The sequence below is a fragment of the Condylura cristata genome, unplaced genomic scaffold (assembly GCF_000260355.1).
Source record: "Condylura cristata isolate star-nosed mole 26May11 unplaced genomic scaffold, ConCri1.0 scaffold00013, whole genome shotgun sequence".
Taxonomy (NCBI): Eukaryota; Metazoa; Chordata; class Mammalia; order Eulipotyphla; family Talpidae; genus Condylura; species Condylura cristata.
Window position 1 is genome coordinate 8,814,504 of NW_004567114.1, and position 18,856 is coordinate 8,833,359.

Sequence of the window (18,856 nt, forward strand, 5' to 3'; positions counted from 1 at the left end):
TGCTTTAATCCGCTGCGCCACCAGGGAGGGCCCATAATTTTGATGGGTTTTCCTCAGTAGGAACTTAAGTATAGTAACATTTGTTATGGCCTTAAATACAATGCCTTTTTGCATTTTCAGTAATGTTTATAATTTTTTTAATATTACAGATGCATTTAATGACATTTAAAATTGTACCTCGATTAGTAGTAATTAAATTCTGTTGACAAAGCATTTGTCATAAAAATTATATTCTTATATTAACTAGTTGTTCAAGATAAGCAAGTAAACTTGAATGCTGATTCATGTGTATCCAGGAAATTATTGTTAGATAAAACAGAATCACAATAAAATTATTATAGTAAAGTACTTTGTTGTTGAAATATATGTCATACTTAGATTTCAAATTATATGTATCTTAGATGTTTACTTTTTGAAATATTGACAAAGCAACATTTGGCATTCTTAGGTGAGTTGGGTAAGTGCTGAAATTATAAAACTAAAGACCATAATTTTTCATTGTATCTCTTTACATTTAAGTTACTTTTAAATAAATATTTATTGATGACCTTTACTATGCTTGATGCTGGATAATTCCATAGTGAATAAAGTGGAAATGATTTCTGCCTTCATGAAACTGGTGATTACAGTATATTGATTCTTTGATGGACTGTAGTTAGAAAACAGATGATTTTTTGAGCTGTTAGTTTGAAAATTTGATTTTAAAACTTTGCACCTTTGTAAAAATTTTACTGGCACATTTAATAAAATGTGATGAATTAAATATACTTGCTGTTGCTTCCTTACAAACCCCACTGTAAAAGTAGGACAGAGCAGGCATGCACACCGGGAAGAGAGGAAAACAGCAATCTGATCTTTGGAAGGACAGCAGGAATGCTAACTATAAGTGATCTAGCTTCTGGAATAGCTGCAGCCTGAGCCAGTAACAGAGAGGTCCCAGCACAGGCTAATTTACACCTTTGGCCCCCAGAGTGGCTGAGGATTGGGAGCGCCCAGCCTCCCTCACAGTACTAGTGCAGGTAACACAGGCCAGCAGAGGGGCTTCTCTGACGGTCACACGGAGCCTGTGCCCGCAGGCCCCCTGGGAGACTGGAAGGTAAGTGGACAGTGGATTGGGACCAGCGAAGGGGGAGACCTCACAAGTGGCACGCTGAACCCTGGAGCCCCTCGGCTCTCTCTGCCACGTCACCCTGGGAGCATTGACGGTCCAGACTGGAGCTGAGAGGATTTCTCTCTAGAAGCTGAAAATCAACAAGTCACAGGGGCTGGCAGTCAGCAGCTTTGCCGGTGAGGTGGCCCAGCAGATCACACAGAGAAGCCCCGTTGGGGAGCCCCTGTTGGGTGCCGCAGGGTGTTTGCGATATGTCGCTCTTTGGTAAATATAATTTGATTTAATTGCTGTCCTCTGTCGCTCTGTGTTTTTAAAAACGCTCTTCTGGGAGGGGGTCAGCGGGCCTCAGCAGACTGCCCTGGCGTGGAAAGACGGGGAAGCTCGCCTTTGCCTCACGCCATAGACCTGCTCATTGACAGGGAAGCTCGCCTTTGCCTCACGCCATAGACAGCTCATTGACCTGCTCATGCACCCCGCCTACACTTGTGGCAAACCCTTTATGTGCTGGAAAAGGTTGGGCTCTGGTAACACCTCCCTGCAGCAAGCTACCTGCAAATCCCCTACTTATGGACAACGTGTGGCTGATGAGTTGGCAAAGGGCAGAGAGGATTTTGGCTCTGGAGAACAGCAAATGTTCACAACTGAAACAGAAATAAACAAACCAAAACAAACATCAGTCAGAGTTACTAGGTTTTAATACAGTAGGGCAAATTAGTCAGAAATGTTGGGTCCTTCCTCATGAGAGAAAAAGCTTGTATTTTCTGCTGGTCATGTCAACAGCTACCCCTCACGGGGCAGGAGGGGGTTCTCATTAGAAGCCAGAATTCCTGAGCACTTCGTTGTTTAGGCACCAAAATGAAACTTGGGGGAAGTATTTATATATCTCCTTATTAATCACTAGATACAGTCTAGCTTGCTTAGCACAGCTGTGTGTATTCAGCTGTTTGTTGTAAAGCTTTGCCATTTCATCTTGCTTTTCCCCTTAGACTCCAGCTCCTTCTGACTCTTTCTTAGTGCTAGAGAACTGGCTGCTGTGCCAGGCTTCAGCTTTAACTCTCAGGCCAAGGAATAGTTAGCCTTTGAGGACTCCCTAAACCTTGATCTGATGATCCTGTGCACCTTGATTGGTCCAGCACCTGCTTCACGAGTTCCCCGACTTGGCCCCTTTCCACCTGAACGCTATCCCATCAAACAATTTCTGTTTTGAGACCTTTCTGGTTTCACATGTCAGTCCAATTCACTTCTATCAAAATGTCTTCCTTGAAGTGAGTTTCTTGTCCCCCATTCCTGTTCTGCCTCCGTGGTATCCAGTTCAGGATGGATAATGGTGGGTAGGTTGGGTGGGTGCATGGATGGATGGATAAATTACTACAAACTGATATCCTTTCAGCCTCTTCCTTTTCCTCTTGGACCCTTTCTGTCATCATTTAAATATGCCTAACCTCTTCTTTCCTGTCTTAAAATTTAAAAATGGCGGGAAGGAGGAATGGACCGACAGAAGGAGATACAGGTGAATACAAAGAAAGGAAAACCTCAGCATCCCCATCCTCTGGCCACTGTCCTGCTCTTCTCCCAGTTTCCGTCCTCTCTCTGCTTTTCCTTGCCACGCCCTCTTCTTCCCCAGAGTCAGGCCTACCAGCTACCTGACTCTCCTCCGGCCAGGTCGCTGCTCACCGCAGGGGTAGATGCTTTCAGTCCTCTCCTCTGCGCTCGCTGGGAGTGTTGGACTGGAAGCCTCTCTCACTTTGGCTTCTGCGACGTCCACACCTGGCTTTCCTTCTCGTCTTCATTTGTCTTTCACAAGTTCTTTCTCTTCTACTTAATCACAGTTCAGGCCTGGGCCCTCTTCTCCTTTTAAGCTATACTGTGTCCCCATAGGCTAATAATGCCCGAGTAGCCATGGCCAACCCTGACCTCGGCTGGCCCCAGACCCTGAGATGTCTGCAGTCTATTCCAGTCGACTCACCCAGTCTCCTCAAGCTCAGCATTTCCAAAATTGAATGAAATCTATTTTTCTTCCAGTATTTTGCAGTTTTATGGATTACAAATCGTGGTCTCATTTGGACTGAGAAGTGCATTTCTATTTTCAGGAATTTTCTTTTTCTAGATGTTTGAAGTTCCTGGTATAATCATCTCTCTCTATAGTCACTGATAATTCAACACATGTTTATTGAGTGCCTACCGTGTGCCAAGCATTCTACTAGACTCTGTAAATACAGTGGTTTACTTAACAAATCCCTTGCCCTCGTGAACCATTATTCCAGAGGTACTAGTCATGTATTCAGAATTTATTTCTAGATTATAGTTTGACAGCCTGCATTATATAAGGATAAAACTGATTTTAGAAGTGCTACATTGTATATAATGATCACACTGAAAAATTAGACACTTTTATTAATAGGTCCTTTTCTAAACCATAGAATTTTTAAAATCCTTGAGATCCTGAGAATAAAGGAAAAAAATGTGAAATAGCTACAGGGTATATATGTCTTTATAGAATTGCTTTGATGATATAGTTTAACAAACATTTGTTGAATTCTTACTTGAATCAGATAATTACTAGGTCCTAGATATATTATGCTAATGTTGAAGACTTCAGACATTTTTTTAAGGCACCTGTTCTTACTTGTAAGCTGTCAAAATGATGCATTCCTGTGTTAGTTACACTGTACTTAAATATGTTATGTGCATTCTGTTTCCATAATTTAGCATAACATGACTTAAAATATGCACAATTTATATGATTTATATGCATTCTCTGTTATTTCAAATTTTTGGCAACAGACTAATGACATGAATTGCGCATAGGTAACTAAGCTAGAAGAAAACATCATCCCCACATAAGGCAGGTGCTAATTCAGTTACCGCACACTGCTAGGGTGGCTCCACTTATAAAGGAAAGGTCTGTGGGCTGCTGACTTTTCTCGTTCCAGAAGTCAACAAGTGTAACCTTAACTCAGTTTAGAAAATGTTGCTCATCCATTCTTTGGATATACAAGAGGCATTTCGCGAGGTAGAAAGAAAACGTATTTCAGTTAGAAGATCCTTTCCCGATCCCCAGTTCTTGCTGAGTGTTGCTGAAGACAGGTCTTCGTCACTGACCCTCTGGGTCCTCTCTTCAACTGTAAAGCCATGCTTCCAGGGCCCCGTTTGCAGGACTGTGCTGTGGATACCGTGAGCCGGTGCTCAGGAAAGGGCTTGGGAAGCAGGAAGTGCCATGTAAATTTCAACCTATACTTCTAGGAGATAATATTCAGATTTCACATCACTGCCAGCAAAATCAAAACCATGAATGAAAATCTTTATTCATTCTCCCTTTATTTCGTATTTATAGGAAAGTTTCAAGTGACATCATTCCATTATACACACTAGTCCATAACGTCATTTTGCCGATTTCTGCTGTTAGGACGCAAATCTCTAATGCCTCAGCAAGGTCTAGGATCCACGCAGAGTTTGTCGGCAGTAGGAAGCAGAAGCCCAGCTCTCAGTTAGCTTCTGCATCACCTCATGCCCCTTCCTGCTTGAGTTGTAGGACGTACCATTTATTTATTTTTTTTCTTTATTTGCATGTGCTTCTAACGGACCTCTTAGGTCTCTGTAAATAATCATATCGGTCATATGCCAAAGTCAGTGACTCCGGACAGTTGGAGTTAACATAAGGCAGACACTGAGTTGAAAGCCTTGAAAAGCAGAAGACCCAGAAATTAAAGTGTTATTCTGTTGCCCTGGTTTTTCCACTACTCAGACAACATTACACAGTACTTACTCTCTAACACGCTCCCTTCAGCCATTTGTAGTTTTTCCGGCCAGAGCAGAGTAGATGCCTCCTGCCTTTGGTCAGGAGGTGAGAGAGGAGGACACAGGTGGCTTCCCTCTCAGGGCCTGCCTCCCACATGCCTTCTCAGCTTTGCTTATGGTCGGGCTTATGCTCGGTAAGACTTATCCAAAATACTATTTCTTTTTTCAAGCAAAACCCAGCATACAAAGATTTAATGTTCATAAAGCAAACAAGGACAATGTTTGAATTGAGATTCTTTTCACAGAAACTTCTATTATGTATGACATTTATTCAATAATATTACATATGTATTTATGGACTTGAAAACTATGTTTGTCACTCAGAGTTTATTTTTATCTATTTTCTAGCAAAGACATGAACATAATTTAAAACAATGCTTAGTGTCAGGGACTTTCAAGTCCATAGAAGAACTTAGCAAAAGATTTCCTGGATTGCGTTTTTGGATTAATAAAGTGTGTGTATTCCCCATATGCCTTTACAATTTTTAGAAAATATTTCAAATATAATGAAAACATGGAAAGTGATGGAATCCGTGCACCCAGCTGCTCACACGTGCGGTCAAGAACATTGTGCAGGCTTCCCCACTCACGCAGCATTTGTGGGGTGGCCACTGTCCAGGCACTGTTCCAGCGAGGTGTTGGAATCTGGCAATGAAAAAAACAAAGATCTTCCCTCTAGGCGGGCAAGCAGGCGTTGCCAAGTAAATGAGGAAAATAAGGACTCTGTTGGAGAGTAGTTAGGTTGCAAGGAGACAAGTGTAGTCGGAAAGAGGGCTAGGAAGTACCAGCCGAGAAGAGATTACACGTTTAAATCAGGTCATCAAGAAGGACCTCCCTGAAAAGGTGACCAGTGAGCGGAGACATGAAGGGAGGAAGAGCTTGAGCGGAGCGGTATCCTGGGAAAGGAAACTAGCACCAGAGGATCGGCCAGTGTGAAGATCGGAAGGTGTAAATATGTCTGGAACAGGGAGGCGGTCGGAGTGAGTGTACAGAGGAGCGACAGGAGAGCTGCTCGGAGTAGGGGTGTGGATGGCGGTGATCGTGCGGAAGGAGGGCTGGATAGGCCCTCCAGAATACGGGGCGCATGGAGGGACTCTGGCTTCTCCGAACCAAGCGGGGAGCCTTTGGAGAGTGGTGAGCAGAAGAGAGGCGTCTCATTTTAGAAGGGTGGTTCTGTTTATCATGCATGACACCCTGTGGTGGGACCAGTCTTGACAGACAAAGTCACAGTAGTTCCAGAAAGAGATGGTATTGGTGTAGCAGCACCATTTAGTTACCATGGAGTTGCAGAGTGGGTGGTAAAAAGTAGTCAGGTTCTAGATGTATTTTGACATTAGAGGCAATGAAATTTCTTGATGGGTTGGACGCGGGGTGCGAGAGATGAAGAGGCGCTAGGGCAGCGCCAGAGTTTGTAGCCACAGGGCTGGAAGGGTGATGCTGGCTGAGCCGACATGGGGTGGCCTGTTGATGGGAAGGGTCGGGCCAGCTGGGGGAGGCATGAGCAGAACAGGTTGCGCTTGAGTCATCTGTCAGACGTGCAGAGCGGGTGGATGGCAGCAGGATAAGTGAGTCTGGAATTTGGGAGAGAGATCTCTCCCAGAGATACAAATGTGGCATTTGCCAATGGAAGTAAAATTTTAAGTTGTGAAAATGAATGAGAATATCAACAGAGTAAGTACAGATAGAGTAGAAAAAGCAGACGGCGCTCTAACCTGGGCCATTCCAGCATGACGTTAGCTCAAGGAAGCTCAAACCTAAAGAAACAGAATGAGAATATACTGTCTTCTTTAAGTGCGGACAGCAGGGTGTTCTGTAAAAAGGAGGTGAAATTGTGTGCGGGGAGGCTGGGCAGAGGATGAAGTGACGTCCTGAGGTCCTTTTTTTTTTTTTTTTTAAAGACAGGAGACATGCCAGGTGTCACATGCTGTCCGGAAAGGGAAGCGGTAGACAGAATGGGGGGGGGGGGTGAGGGGGGATTGCTGAAGCAGTGCCGGGAGCGGAGTGAGAGCCAGTGCATTGTGGAGAAGCGGCCCTAGCTGTGCGCGAGACCAAAGATGAGCCAGAGAGGGTGGCTGGCAAGAAGAGGCCAGGGAAGCTTATGATGGCTTCTGTTTTCTCTTAGAATGGGCAGAGGAAGGAGACAGTGGAGGTTGGGGGGGAAGGAGAAAGTATAAAGTCACCAGCAGACTGGGGAGACTGACTGAGGAGGGAATGAGTGTGCTCCGGCACTCTGAGAGGCCCCCTGGAGGCCCCGGTTGCGAGTAAACTGACATCAGTTGTTCGTTCTGATGCTGCGGTGGCTCTAGGCACAGGTCGCCGTGGTGGAATTTCCTTCTTTTTCAAAGCTGACGAATGCCGTATTGTGGCGATAGCGCATTTTGTGTATATTTCCTCATCTGCTTGGGACATTTGGGCCCCTCCACTTGGTGGTATTGTGAAAATGCTGTAGTAAACATGGGTGCACAGTGGCTCTTTGAGATCCTACTTTCACTTCTTCGGGATATACCCGTCTACTGAGATTGCCGCGTCATGCGACACTTCTGTTTCTAGAATGTGCTGTGCTGTTCCGCCAGTGGCTATACCACTCTGTTTCCCGCCAGTCATGCTCAGGATTCCAGTGTTTCCACACCCTCACTCTGCCTGTTTTTTCTGCTTTTTGGGGTATGGCACCCTACTGAGGATCTTTTCTTGTGCTACCTGTATGTAATCTTCAAAATAATGTCTATTAAAATATTATATATTTTTTTAATTGTTGTGTGTGTGCATAACAGTGTTGCTGAATTTATATTAGTTACCCTCCCTTACAGTCATTTGGATTTTTTATGTAGATGACTATATTAAAAGAAAACATCAGAATCCCTATCAGTAATTAACAGCACCCTATTTATCCTCAATTCTGACACTAATTGTGTGTTTGAGGTAGGTGGTGGGGTCCATTTGGCTTTCTTACTCTCCCAAATTTTAAATTGTAGGCTTTTGGCAGTCTAGTAATTTGCCTCAGGTTTTTGGATAAATCAGACTCTTAGTTTCTAATTGTTTATTGATATCAAGCAGTTCTTATGATTGTTTACCTTTTAATCATTTAATTGTACAAGTTACATCGACAGAATTTTTTTCTTTTTTAGTGTTAAATCATCTTTTGGTCCTTGGGACAAACTTTCCATATGTATTTTTTTGTACATTGTTGGAATTTTCCTATTACTTTTTTTAGGGTTTTACTTAAGCTGCCTATAATTTTCTCTCTAAAATTGCATTTGCCTGAGTGTGGACTTATTTCTTCTTGAAGATCTATTTTTGCTTTATATAGTTTTAGGTGCTTCAGAGTTTTTTGAGGGAATTCAATCTTGGAGTAGTGTTACCTCCATAGTGAAATGTTTCTTTTATTATTATGTTAAGTTAAATAATATTGTTTGCCTTAAAGTTCATTTTTTTTTCAGCTATTAGTATAGATATTTCAGTCTTCTGTTAGCTGGATCTGGTCTGGTAGATCTTTCTCCATCTCTTTATCTTCAGTATTTCTTTGTCATTATGGCTTAAGTGCACCTTTTGTAAATAATAATATAGTTGGATTTTGTTTTTGATCCAGAGTTTCTGTCTTTTACTTGGTAGATTAAATCTGTATATGGTGATTACTGACCTATTTTTATTTATTTTTCTGATCTTGCTGTGTGCTTCCTTTATGATAGTTTCCTTTGCTCCCTCCATTTCCTAAATCTTCTGTTAAATTACTAAGATTTCATATTTCATTTACTCCTATGGCCTGTAGAAGTTATATATGTGTATACTATTTCTATTTCTATATTAGGTCATTACCCTGAAATTTTTAACTTATCTACTAACTGTTTAACAAACTCAAAACTTAACCACTGTGTTATGATTGTCACGGCTGCTAAGGAACATTAGAAACATTATAACTTAAGCTATTTGTGTCATTTTTTAGACTGTATAGATAATCGCTGCTACATTGTTTTCTGGTTATTTTCCTTCCCTTATATCTTTTATATGTCACAACACACTGCTCTGCTGTGGACTGTGGTCCTGGTATTGCAGGTGACCCTTCTGTTTGTTTCTCGGCAGAGCCTAGTGCGCTCTGGGACGCCAGGCCTGTCTGCGGGACTCCTGGGCCAGCCGTGCCTTAGGAGCTCCTCTGGCTGCTGCATCTCTGGCGTGTCGGGCCGGAGTGCTTCCACACCGCCACGCCCTAGGGGAGAGTAGTCAGGCCCCACATCTGCAAGAAGCACAGCCTAGGGATTTGATTTACTAAGAGGAATATTTGTTGATTTGTTTTTAAAACCAGGGCCAGACAAGTCTAATGAGTGAATGAGTTAATGAGTGAATTCACTTTGTTTTCCCTGAGACCTCAGTTTGCTTAATTAACTTCCAGCGTCTGTACAAGAGTGGTCATTCCAATCCACTTCGTTGCAGCTGAGGGTTTCATCGTTAGTCCTCACATGTGTATTAAACTCAAACCCTGGGTTCGCTGAGCTCAGGGGCCACGTGCTGCCCTGTGGTAGCAACTTGTGGCTGACATCTTGAGATGGCGCCGTTACCGTTTCCTTTGCACTCAGTCTTGGATGATTAACAGTGCAATATTGACCTGTTTTACAAAATCATATCTTCTCAATATTTGTTGTGAGGAGTTGTCAAAATTAGGTAGAAAAAAAATACAGATTGGGACAAAGCTTTTCATTGTTAATTCTGCATTTAATTCACAAATTCACCTGTTATATGCAATAAGATCAGGATGAGACATTAACGTGTGCTAGGAATGACTTGATCTAGCTGTTTTTTGGAAAATGCAAGAGTTGGCAGTTAAGATCCTGTTTAGAGTCTTCCTTAGAAAGAAACCAGTTGCTGGCCCAGTGTTACCTGACTCATCTCTCTTAAGGAACAGCAAAGCCTCCTGGGTCATGATCACATAAGCACAGATTACTCCAGATCCCTTGTCAGGGTCGTACGCACTTGCTGCTTCTGCTGTTTTCACATTCAAGGAAATTATCATTTAAATTTCCTAAACTCATTGGTCTCGTTGTTGTAAATAATGTTGTAGAGGTATTTTGAACAAATAATAAACCAAAATCATAATATAATCTAATTTAGCTGGGTTATCCTAGACTTTGTATATTATAGTCCATTTCATACTACTTTGAAATCTTTCCTGCTTGCACCAAACCCCTCCTCTGTCATACCTCATCAGTCTGTTTGGTAGAAATTTTGCAAGGTCTTCAGTATAGATCTAGATAACACACTCTTTCCTAGGCAGATGAACAGGATTTCAGTAATTTAAACCAATCATAAGCCAATTTAGAAAAGCACATTTAGTTTTCTGAATATATCTCAGCTTTATATAGGATATAATCTTTTAAGATGAAATAAGATGATAAATTCTATGACTTAGAAATTTTAGTATATTTCTACATAATCGGATATACAGTGATGTTTACTTAATATTCAGAAAGGGCTGTTGTATAATAAACAATGTTAATTTAAAAGTTTGAACTTGTTTTAAAAGTAAATTTGTTAGTATTTCTTTTTATTAATTCAGTGAACATATGAATGCTTCCTAATTCTTACTTTTTTTTTTGTCTAAGCATTCTTAAAAAATGTTAAAAATTTATTATCTCTTATACACAAATTTATATAAAAGCAGTTTTACTTGGCTTTAATCTTTCTGGAGGTTTGATACAAAGTCAGCCTTTGGTACTAAAATGATGAAGCAGAAAGAAAATGATATTTGACATATAATTTTATATTAGCTTATTCAATGACATTCTGCCAACTAACAAGAAACAATTTTCTGAATTGTTTTCTGAATTGAAACTGAAGCATAATTCAATTATTTCTTTTAGTTTCTAGAATAGTAATCTTGAATAGTGTAACATAAAAAGAAATTAAGGGCCCTCCATGATGCCCAGTGGGTTAAAGAACAGCATTTTGAAGCCATCCACAGTCACTGCACCACAAGTTCAGTCCCCAACCAGGAAGGTGACTCACATGGCGTGGCAGACCTCTCCTGACCTGCCCTCTGCTCCCCTCAGCAGTGTCAGCTCCCAAATCCATCTCTGGTGAATCCTCTCACTCCCTGCACCTCAGGCCTGTACCCCAGTTCTGTGTACATAAATTAATACATCTTTTTTAAAAAAGTTAATCATAAGCCATGTTAATTTATTTTATTTATATATATATATTTTAAATTAGGTAGTTTTGATTCATTACCACGATGTCAAAATTAATTCATCACTTCCATTTTTTCATTTTTTCTGTGGGCTTGTTTAGCTTTAGCCAATAAAGTAGGGGACTTCTACAATTTCTGTAACATTGTTAGAGTAGTGTTATTTACATGGTAAATAGGAGAAATATTTACCTTTCGTGAATCCTTCCAAGTGCAATAAAAGTAAAGTCTGAATTGAAAAGCTTTCTCTAACATAATCAAAACAAAATTTTAGTGGCACCAAAGAGCCTTTATAAGTTTCAAATAGAGTTATGCAAATAAATGTACATTATTAAAGAGTGTTCAGCTTTTCCCTATTTAATGTGTCTGCATAACAAGTTGATATTTATTCTATTACTTGAACAGGCTTAATGCAACATTTTAAAAATCAGTTGTTTATTCAGTTAATTTTCAGTCTGTTATTAAATTAATTTAAATTAGCCCTTTTCCACTGTGAAAGTTCTACAAAAGAGAACATTGTCTTTAAGACACAACCTTCATTTAGAGGTGGTTGTGCTCAGCATCATTAAACATTGCTGTTGACAGTGCCAAAAGACAAGGTGATATAGCGGAAACCCTTTCACTCTTTCTCGTCTTTGGGTTTCCTGTTCCCCTTTTTAGCATTTGGTCTTCCTTCCCCTTCAAGTTTCCCACTGATTTCCCAACTGGCCTACGTGGGAATAAAGTCATCCATACGAAAGTGTTAGTCCTTATTAATCTACAAGAGCTATTTATATTTTTATAAAAATACTGGTTAAAGAAATCATAATGAAATATACACAGGAAAAATATATATATATACACACAGAGAAAATAAGAGTGGATGGATTCATGAATGGATGGGTGGGTGGACAGGTGGGTGATGGGGTTTCAGGCATGAGCCATCTTCTGTCAGGCCACCTACCCTGGCCATAGTGTATCAGTAATGGTCCAGCCTGGTAAGCTGGGCAGATCCCGAGTCATGTTGATTTTACCGCTATTTTGCTACTGTGCTTTATCTCGACAGCTGGCATGGAGTGTTTACTTTCCTATCATTTGTTGTGATAGCTTGAAATCAACTCTCTTTTTGTTTGATTATTGAAGGCTGAAAGAGCATATTCCTTCTGTGGGACTATTGAATACATGGCACCAGATATTGTCAAAGGAGGCGATTCCGGGCATGACAAGGTATGCTCTGTTTTTTACCTTTTTAAATTTCTCTCTGTCATGTACAGTAAGAGTTAATGACTTAGGTACAGCCTCTTCCACAGAGCCCTCTTTCTGGTGAGGTCTTGTGTGCATTTTTTTCCTCTCCTGTGCATATCAGAACACATTATGATAGCTAGTGTTTTGGAAGGAAATAACAATAAAAATTTGTGCATTCAATTTTGTGGAGATGCTGCAGACTTGTCACCACCTCTTCACCAGCAATAGCCATTGTAAAAATTTTGGATAAAGGAAAAATTTCTGCCTTCCAGATTCTCTAAGTCTGTTTCTCTGAGGCCTCTGAAGGCCTCCTCTTTTCTCCTCCTCACCTTCTCCTGTGCATGAGGCTTTCTAAGTAGTTGGTTATAAAATCTAGGTCACATTTTTTTCTCCTTGAGTTTTAAAAGGGTACAGATTTACTCAGTTTTTTTTCTTAAACTTTTTGCTTTATCAAGGAATTTTGACTTCCCCCCCACCCCCATCGTTCTGTCTCCCTCATTCCCTCTCAGCATCCACACACAGTGCAAATAGGTAACTGTGGAGAATCTTTAGTCTCCTTGCTAACGACTAATCATCATCTAAAGGTTTGTGTGGCACTGGCTTCAGGCCTGTAAGACTCTTGATTGTAGGCCTGTTCCCATTAAGAGCAGCTTTCAGACTCAACAGCAGAACATTCTGAGGGTCCTGACTCAAGTGACCGTGAAGCTGCTTGTGTAAATGGAAGAGCTGAATTGTTGGTGTGGTCTGCTTCATGTTATTCTTTGAAACTATTGGGAAATTTGGTAGGAACTTGTAGCAGTTGTGAATGTTACTTTCCGAGACCTAGCAGAACCAGTTTTTAGGTAAGAAAACTTTCCGTCCTTCCAGAATTTCTTTATACCTTGCAGTCGAGAATAAAGCCAGTCAATAAATTGTTCCTTACCTTTCACGGAATACGTTGCCATAGTTGAGTTATTAAATGAGATAAGGTGTGCAAGAGGCCCGTGTTCTCACCTGCCACGGAGAACACATCTCATGATTTCAGGCCACATGGCTCTATTCCACTCTCTACCACCACCCCCCACCACCACCACCATCTTAAATCCACAGATTTCACACTTAAAATTATAGGAATTTACTTCAAATTTAAAATTTTGCAAAAAATATTTTAAATAAAACCATTCTTTAGGAAACAATTTAAATATTTTAAATATTTAAATTTTAAATCTCTTGACTAACTTTGCTCTGTTTAAATTCTATCCTGAGGCTATCTAGCTAGTCATCCTGTTCATGTCTATTTTCTATGTAGTAAGTTAATACTCCTTGCACAGAAAATGATATAATTATTTTGTTAAAGTATTTTCCAAATAGGTGTTTATTTTGTCCTTTCAAAAATATATGTTGGTTGCATGCCTTTTGCAGCAACATGGATGGAGCGGGAAAAGATCATGCTTAATGAAATAAGCCAAAAAGAGAAATACCAGATGGTTTAACTCAGAGCAGGAGCATAAAGGACCAGGGGAGAAAATAATAATAATAATAAACATCTATATGCCAGAGACATTTTGTGGGGGTAGAGTGGGGGATGGGATCAAAAACGGTGCAGGGAGGGAAGTGCTTGGGACTGTGGTGATGGCACACGGGTGATTTGGTGATGGGAAACCCGCGGGGATTACAACTGAGATAGAAAGAGGCACAAAATGATGAAAAGATAAGCTATTCTATTTAAAATTTTTTGAAGTATGTGTTGTAATCTATAAAATTAAATTGTTGTCTCGCAGGCAGTTGACTGGTGGAGCTTGGGTGTGCTAATGTATGAGCTGCTAACTGGAGCCTCTCCTTTCACTGTGGATGGAGAGAAGAATTCCCAGGCTGAGATATCGAGGTAAGACTTAGCAAAATAAGTGAAGGGACTAGCCAAGTTTCTGCAGCTAGTCTGATGAAAATGTAAAAATTTTTATTTTTTAAGATTTATTTATTTGTGCATACCGAACTGGGGTACAGGCCAGAGGCTCAGGGGCGGTGAGAGGCTTCACCAGAGACAGAGTGGGGAGCAGAACAGGCAGATCGACAAGGTATACTGCTGAGGGGAGCAGCAGGCGGGTCAGGAGAGGTCTGCTGCGCCATGTGGTCACGTCTGGGGCAGGTGGGAATCGAACTCATGCGGAAGTGGCTTAAGCTTCTTTGTGCTGTGCTTTAACCCACTGCGTCACCAGGGAGGGCCGAAAAAATAATTTTTTAACAGAGCTAGACATAATAATGTTTAATTGGTAAATTCTGTGTATACTTAATAGATACAGATCTATAATCTTTATGCTTTGGGGCCTGATTAGATCCAAGTTCCGTAGAAGTGTTACCACGAATGTGTGTGTGCTCCAAAGCCTTTAGCGTGTTCTGTTTACTCAGCACGTGAGTCATTGCTGAGAAGTGTGTGTGGTGGATACTTCCCCCCGCAATGTATTCATATTTCTTTGTGATCTTAAATAACGAAAAGTGATCATATTTTCAACTCATGGGTATAGTCTTAATGAATAAAATTTTCAGTGGACTAACGTTCACCCCCGGGTCGGTTACCATACTGCTCCGCTCCTCTCACTCACGGCGGCCATCACAGTTGCAGCGTTACAGTGTTTGGGGATTGCTGCGCCTGTGCGCCGACCTGGGCTCTGAGGGGAAGCCCGTCTGGCTTTGATCTCCACACTGCTCCACTGCCAGATTTCAGTCAGTATTAGTGGAATGAAATGAGTTCATGAACAGTGGTGAGACATTTACTAATTACTAGTTATGATTTTGTCCTGTTTTTACTTGAATTCTGTAACTTTGAGAACAGATTTGACATTAAAAATTAAAAACTGAGGCTTCCACCTCCTACCAAGAGGGAGTAACAGGGATCATGGTTAACTTCCCACCTGAAACAATTTTTTAAATGGGCAAAACGTGACAGAACAGTTGTGAAGATACTGACCATCTAGCGGTGAAGGGCAGTGAACACTGGGAGACCAGCTGGCCAGCTGCAAGGAGGGAAAGCCAGACTGAGGTGAGGATGTGGAGCTGACAGTCTGGAAGCCAAGGCAGCTGATTTGCAGTTGAGTGTCAGCGAGGAGAAAGCCGGAGCAGGAGGGTCCAGAGATCTTTACAAGGGACCCTCCAGCATTCAGGTAAGGGCTGAGAAGCACATGAGTGTGGAGAATGAAGGAACCCCCGGGTAGATGTTATCTCTCCTCAAACTGACCTCTGCATTCAACACAGTCACAAGCCCCGCAGGATTTTTTTTTTTTTAAAGGAAAAACGAAGGTAAGGTTAAAAATTGGAAAAAAAACGCAAAAGAAACCAAAAAGGGCAAACAAGAAAAGTGAATTCAAAAACTTTTTGTAAGCTACCAGAATTTAGACACTGTAGTGTTTATATCAAATAGCCAAATCATCAGTAGAATAGAATTGAGTCTAGAACTAGACGCATTTACAGAGACAACTGCTCTTGAGAAGGATGCAAAGTCCTTTCGGTAGAGAGTAGACAGTCTTTTCAACAGATGGTGCTGGGACCAGTGATTACCCATGTGGGGAAAATGAACTGTCATAATACTGAAAAATAACTAAAATGGATCATACACCTGATTGTAATACCTGAAACTATAAAATTCTGGATGAAAACATAAAGGAGAATCTCTATCACCTGGATTAGGCAAGGATATTTTTATGTACAACTGATATGTTGGACTTCATCAAAATTAAATTCTTCTGTTCTTCATAAGAAACTGTTAAGAGATTGAAAAGACAAGCCTTAGACTGGGATACACTTGCAAATCATGTATCATGTATCCAGAACATATAAAGAACTCTCAAAACTCAAGAAAAATAATCTTACTTAAAGTGAGTTTAAGCTTTGAGCAGACAGTTCACCAGAGAGGATCTACACATGGTAAATAAGTTCATGAAGAGATGACCCATGTGCTGGTCACCAGGGACATGCTGTGAAACCATGGTGAGCTCACGGGGTGGCTGAGCAAACAGGGACTGGCTGTTACGGGTCCAGGGTCTCCACACAGAGCCAGGAGGATATACTTGTGTCTAGTGTAGGAATTTGGGGAGGTTTACACGAGGAGCCAGCTTGCACAGGTACGGAGGTTGCGAGGCGCATGGTCTGCTAGCTGCACTCTGGGGACCCAGGAGGCCAGTGGGTGTTGCTGTAGTCGGAGGCCAGAGAGGAGCCAGGGCAGTAGGTCCCCGTCCAAGGAAAGAGGCGGCGTTCCAGGCAGCAAGGGACTAGTCCTGCCTCCTGCTTTTTCTGTGCAGACCCTGGGGGGACTGAGCAGCACCTCAAGTGGGAAGGAAGATTCCGATTCAGTTGCTAATCTCATTTGCAAACACCGACAGACAGGCCAAGAACAATGCTTAATGTAGACTCTCTGTGACCAGGGCAGTGGCATTTAAGATTAGCCATTCCAAGTCCACCCCTTGTCAACGTGGCTACCACAGACCTCTCCTTAAGCTACACTTGGCCTCCTGTAAGGACAGTAGCAAGGTCATATTCTCACCTACTGAAGTACAGCTGTCCCTCCTTCACCAGAACTCACCAGCCCTTCCTCATAAACTCCTTGAGTGATGTTCATTCTTCTTGAAATCCCATAACTTAAATACTGATACTGTTCGTGCGTCACAGGGACCCCAGACAGGTAAGGGGCGCACACTGTGAAAAGGACTCGGAGCCATGCACACAGAGGCAAAGGAAGCAGATTCTTCATGTGAAAGCTCTTTAATGGAGTCAGTGGGGCCGCACGAGGCGCTGCTGGCATCGCTGGCTGAAAGCACCCTCTTCTGGGGGGTTCATGGTGGAACCCGAGAGTAAATTGCAGGCAGATCAGGCAGAGCCAGTGTGTTCCTTTGCTCACTCACAGCAGTGAAGCTGGCTGCCCTGGCATCACCACCAGCTAAGCTAGCTGCGGGCTCTGCCGCTCAAGGCCCAGCTCACTGCCCTGCAGGCCGAAGGGTGTGGGGCACCTGCTGGCGATCGCACCCTGCTTCTTTCAAGTCCCTGATGGCGGCGCTCGCTGCCTGGGTGATGGGAAGCCCTGATGGCTTCCACTCGTCCTTCCGTGTGATTGCTCTCGCTGCGCAGGCCAGGGCGGAGGCTCTGCTGGCTGCTCAGTGTGTCCGTTCCAGCTCCACCAGAGGTTCTGGAATGGGAGACTAACCGCGGTTGGGCTCAGGAGCCCGGTGCGAGGAGGCGCCGAGCTGGAACTGCTGCCCGCCCGCCGCGTCCACCACAGCTCGGGCCGCAGGCCGCGTGACATCTGGTGTCTCCGGACACCAGTGTCAGCTCAGAGCCGGGGCCGGCCGGCCCTGAGCGCTGTGATTATCTGATTTTTCTTAATGCGCAGTGACTCTGGTAATGGCTGTAGGCCCCTTCGGGGACAGGCTGTGGAAAAATTAGTAGTATAAATCGTCCCTTCCACTTGGCAGACTGTGTCTATCTGCTGGCTCAGGACCTGGTTGGGGGCACTTGGTTGCGGGGGAGGCAGGGGACGTGACAGAAGGGACACAGGGAACCCTGGAGGGCGTGGTCACCTTCTTGACTGGCCGGCATCTCAGCAGGTCAGATCGAACACTTTGTGGGAAATAGATTGTACATCATGTACCTCAGTAAAACTTGACTTTCGCACGCACCCTTTACAGGACAGCCAAGGAGTAACTGACTTCTCACTGTTCCAGCAACCTAATACCTAAGTCAAGTGGCTGCTTCTCTTTTAAATCATAATTAAAATCAGTTTGTTTAAAAAAAAAATCAGGCCTGCTGAAAAAAATTTTAAATATGACATTGCTTTTTTTTTTTTTTAAGATTTATTTATTTATACATACAGAACTGGGACACAGGTTGAGAGGCTTCACCAGAGACAGAGTGGGGAGCAGAACAGAACAGAACAGGCCGACTGACGAAGCACACTGCTGAGGGGAGCAGCGGGCGGGTCAGGAGAGGTCTGCCGACCCATGTGGTCACCTCCTGGGCAGGTGGGGATCAAACTCATGCTGCAGTGGCTTTATCTTCTTAGTGCTGTGCTTTAACCCGCTGCGCCACCAGGGAGGGCCGACATTGCTTATTTTAATGAACTTTTTTACAATTTGAAAAGGCCCCAGAATTTAGGAAACCTTGGCGTAGTCTTGAGAAGTTGGGTCCCCTTGCAATGTCGGGCCCGTCCCCCGACAGAGCACAAAGCTCAGCCTGAAGTGGCCCCTCTCATAAGTCCCCCTCGCCCTTCACATACACTAACGCTTCTTTTTACAGTTTTCGTTTCCACCTCAGGTCGCCTTGAGAAAATACTTCGCTGGTTGCAGTGGCAGGAAGATTCTGAATGAGTGATGTTCAGATTCAAATCATTTCAAATGCCTTTAAATCAGTTGTTGGAAAGAGTTGTTTAGAAAAAGATAACCTGAGTCAGATTGTCTAAAATCTTAAAACTCCAGGACATTTTCCAAGAATTTAAGTAGGGTTCTTTCCCTTTAATCAAGTAATTATCCATACTGTCATGCTGTTAATAATTTTGTTCAAAGCTTGGTGTTAACCTATGATCCCATGGG

At 42.5% G+C, this 18,856-nt stretch overlaps 1 protein-coding gene across 2 annotated transcripts in view; it reads left to right on the plus strand.

Annotated features, from left to right (window-relative positions):
* RPS6KA5 (ribosomal protein S6 kinase, 90kDa, polypeptide 5) overlaps window positions 1-18,856 on the plus strand; it is a 92,319-nt gene that overhangs the window by 42,699 nt on the left and 30,764 nt on the right. For both annotated transcript variants that reach the window (XM_004681626.2, XM_012724645.1), the window contains 2 exons: window positions 12,204-12,287; window positions 14,066-14,169. In XM_004681626.2, the coding sequence (XP_004681683.1) occupies window positions 12,204-12,287; window positions 14,066-14,169 (188 nt within the window). The remainder of the gene's footprint in view (window positions 1-12,203; window positions 12,288-14,065; window positions 14,170-18,856) is intronic.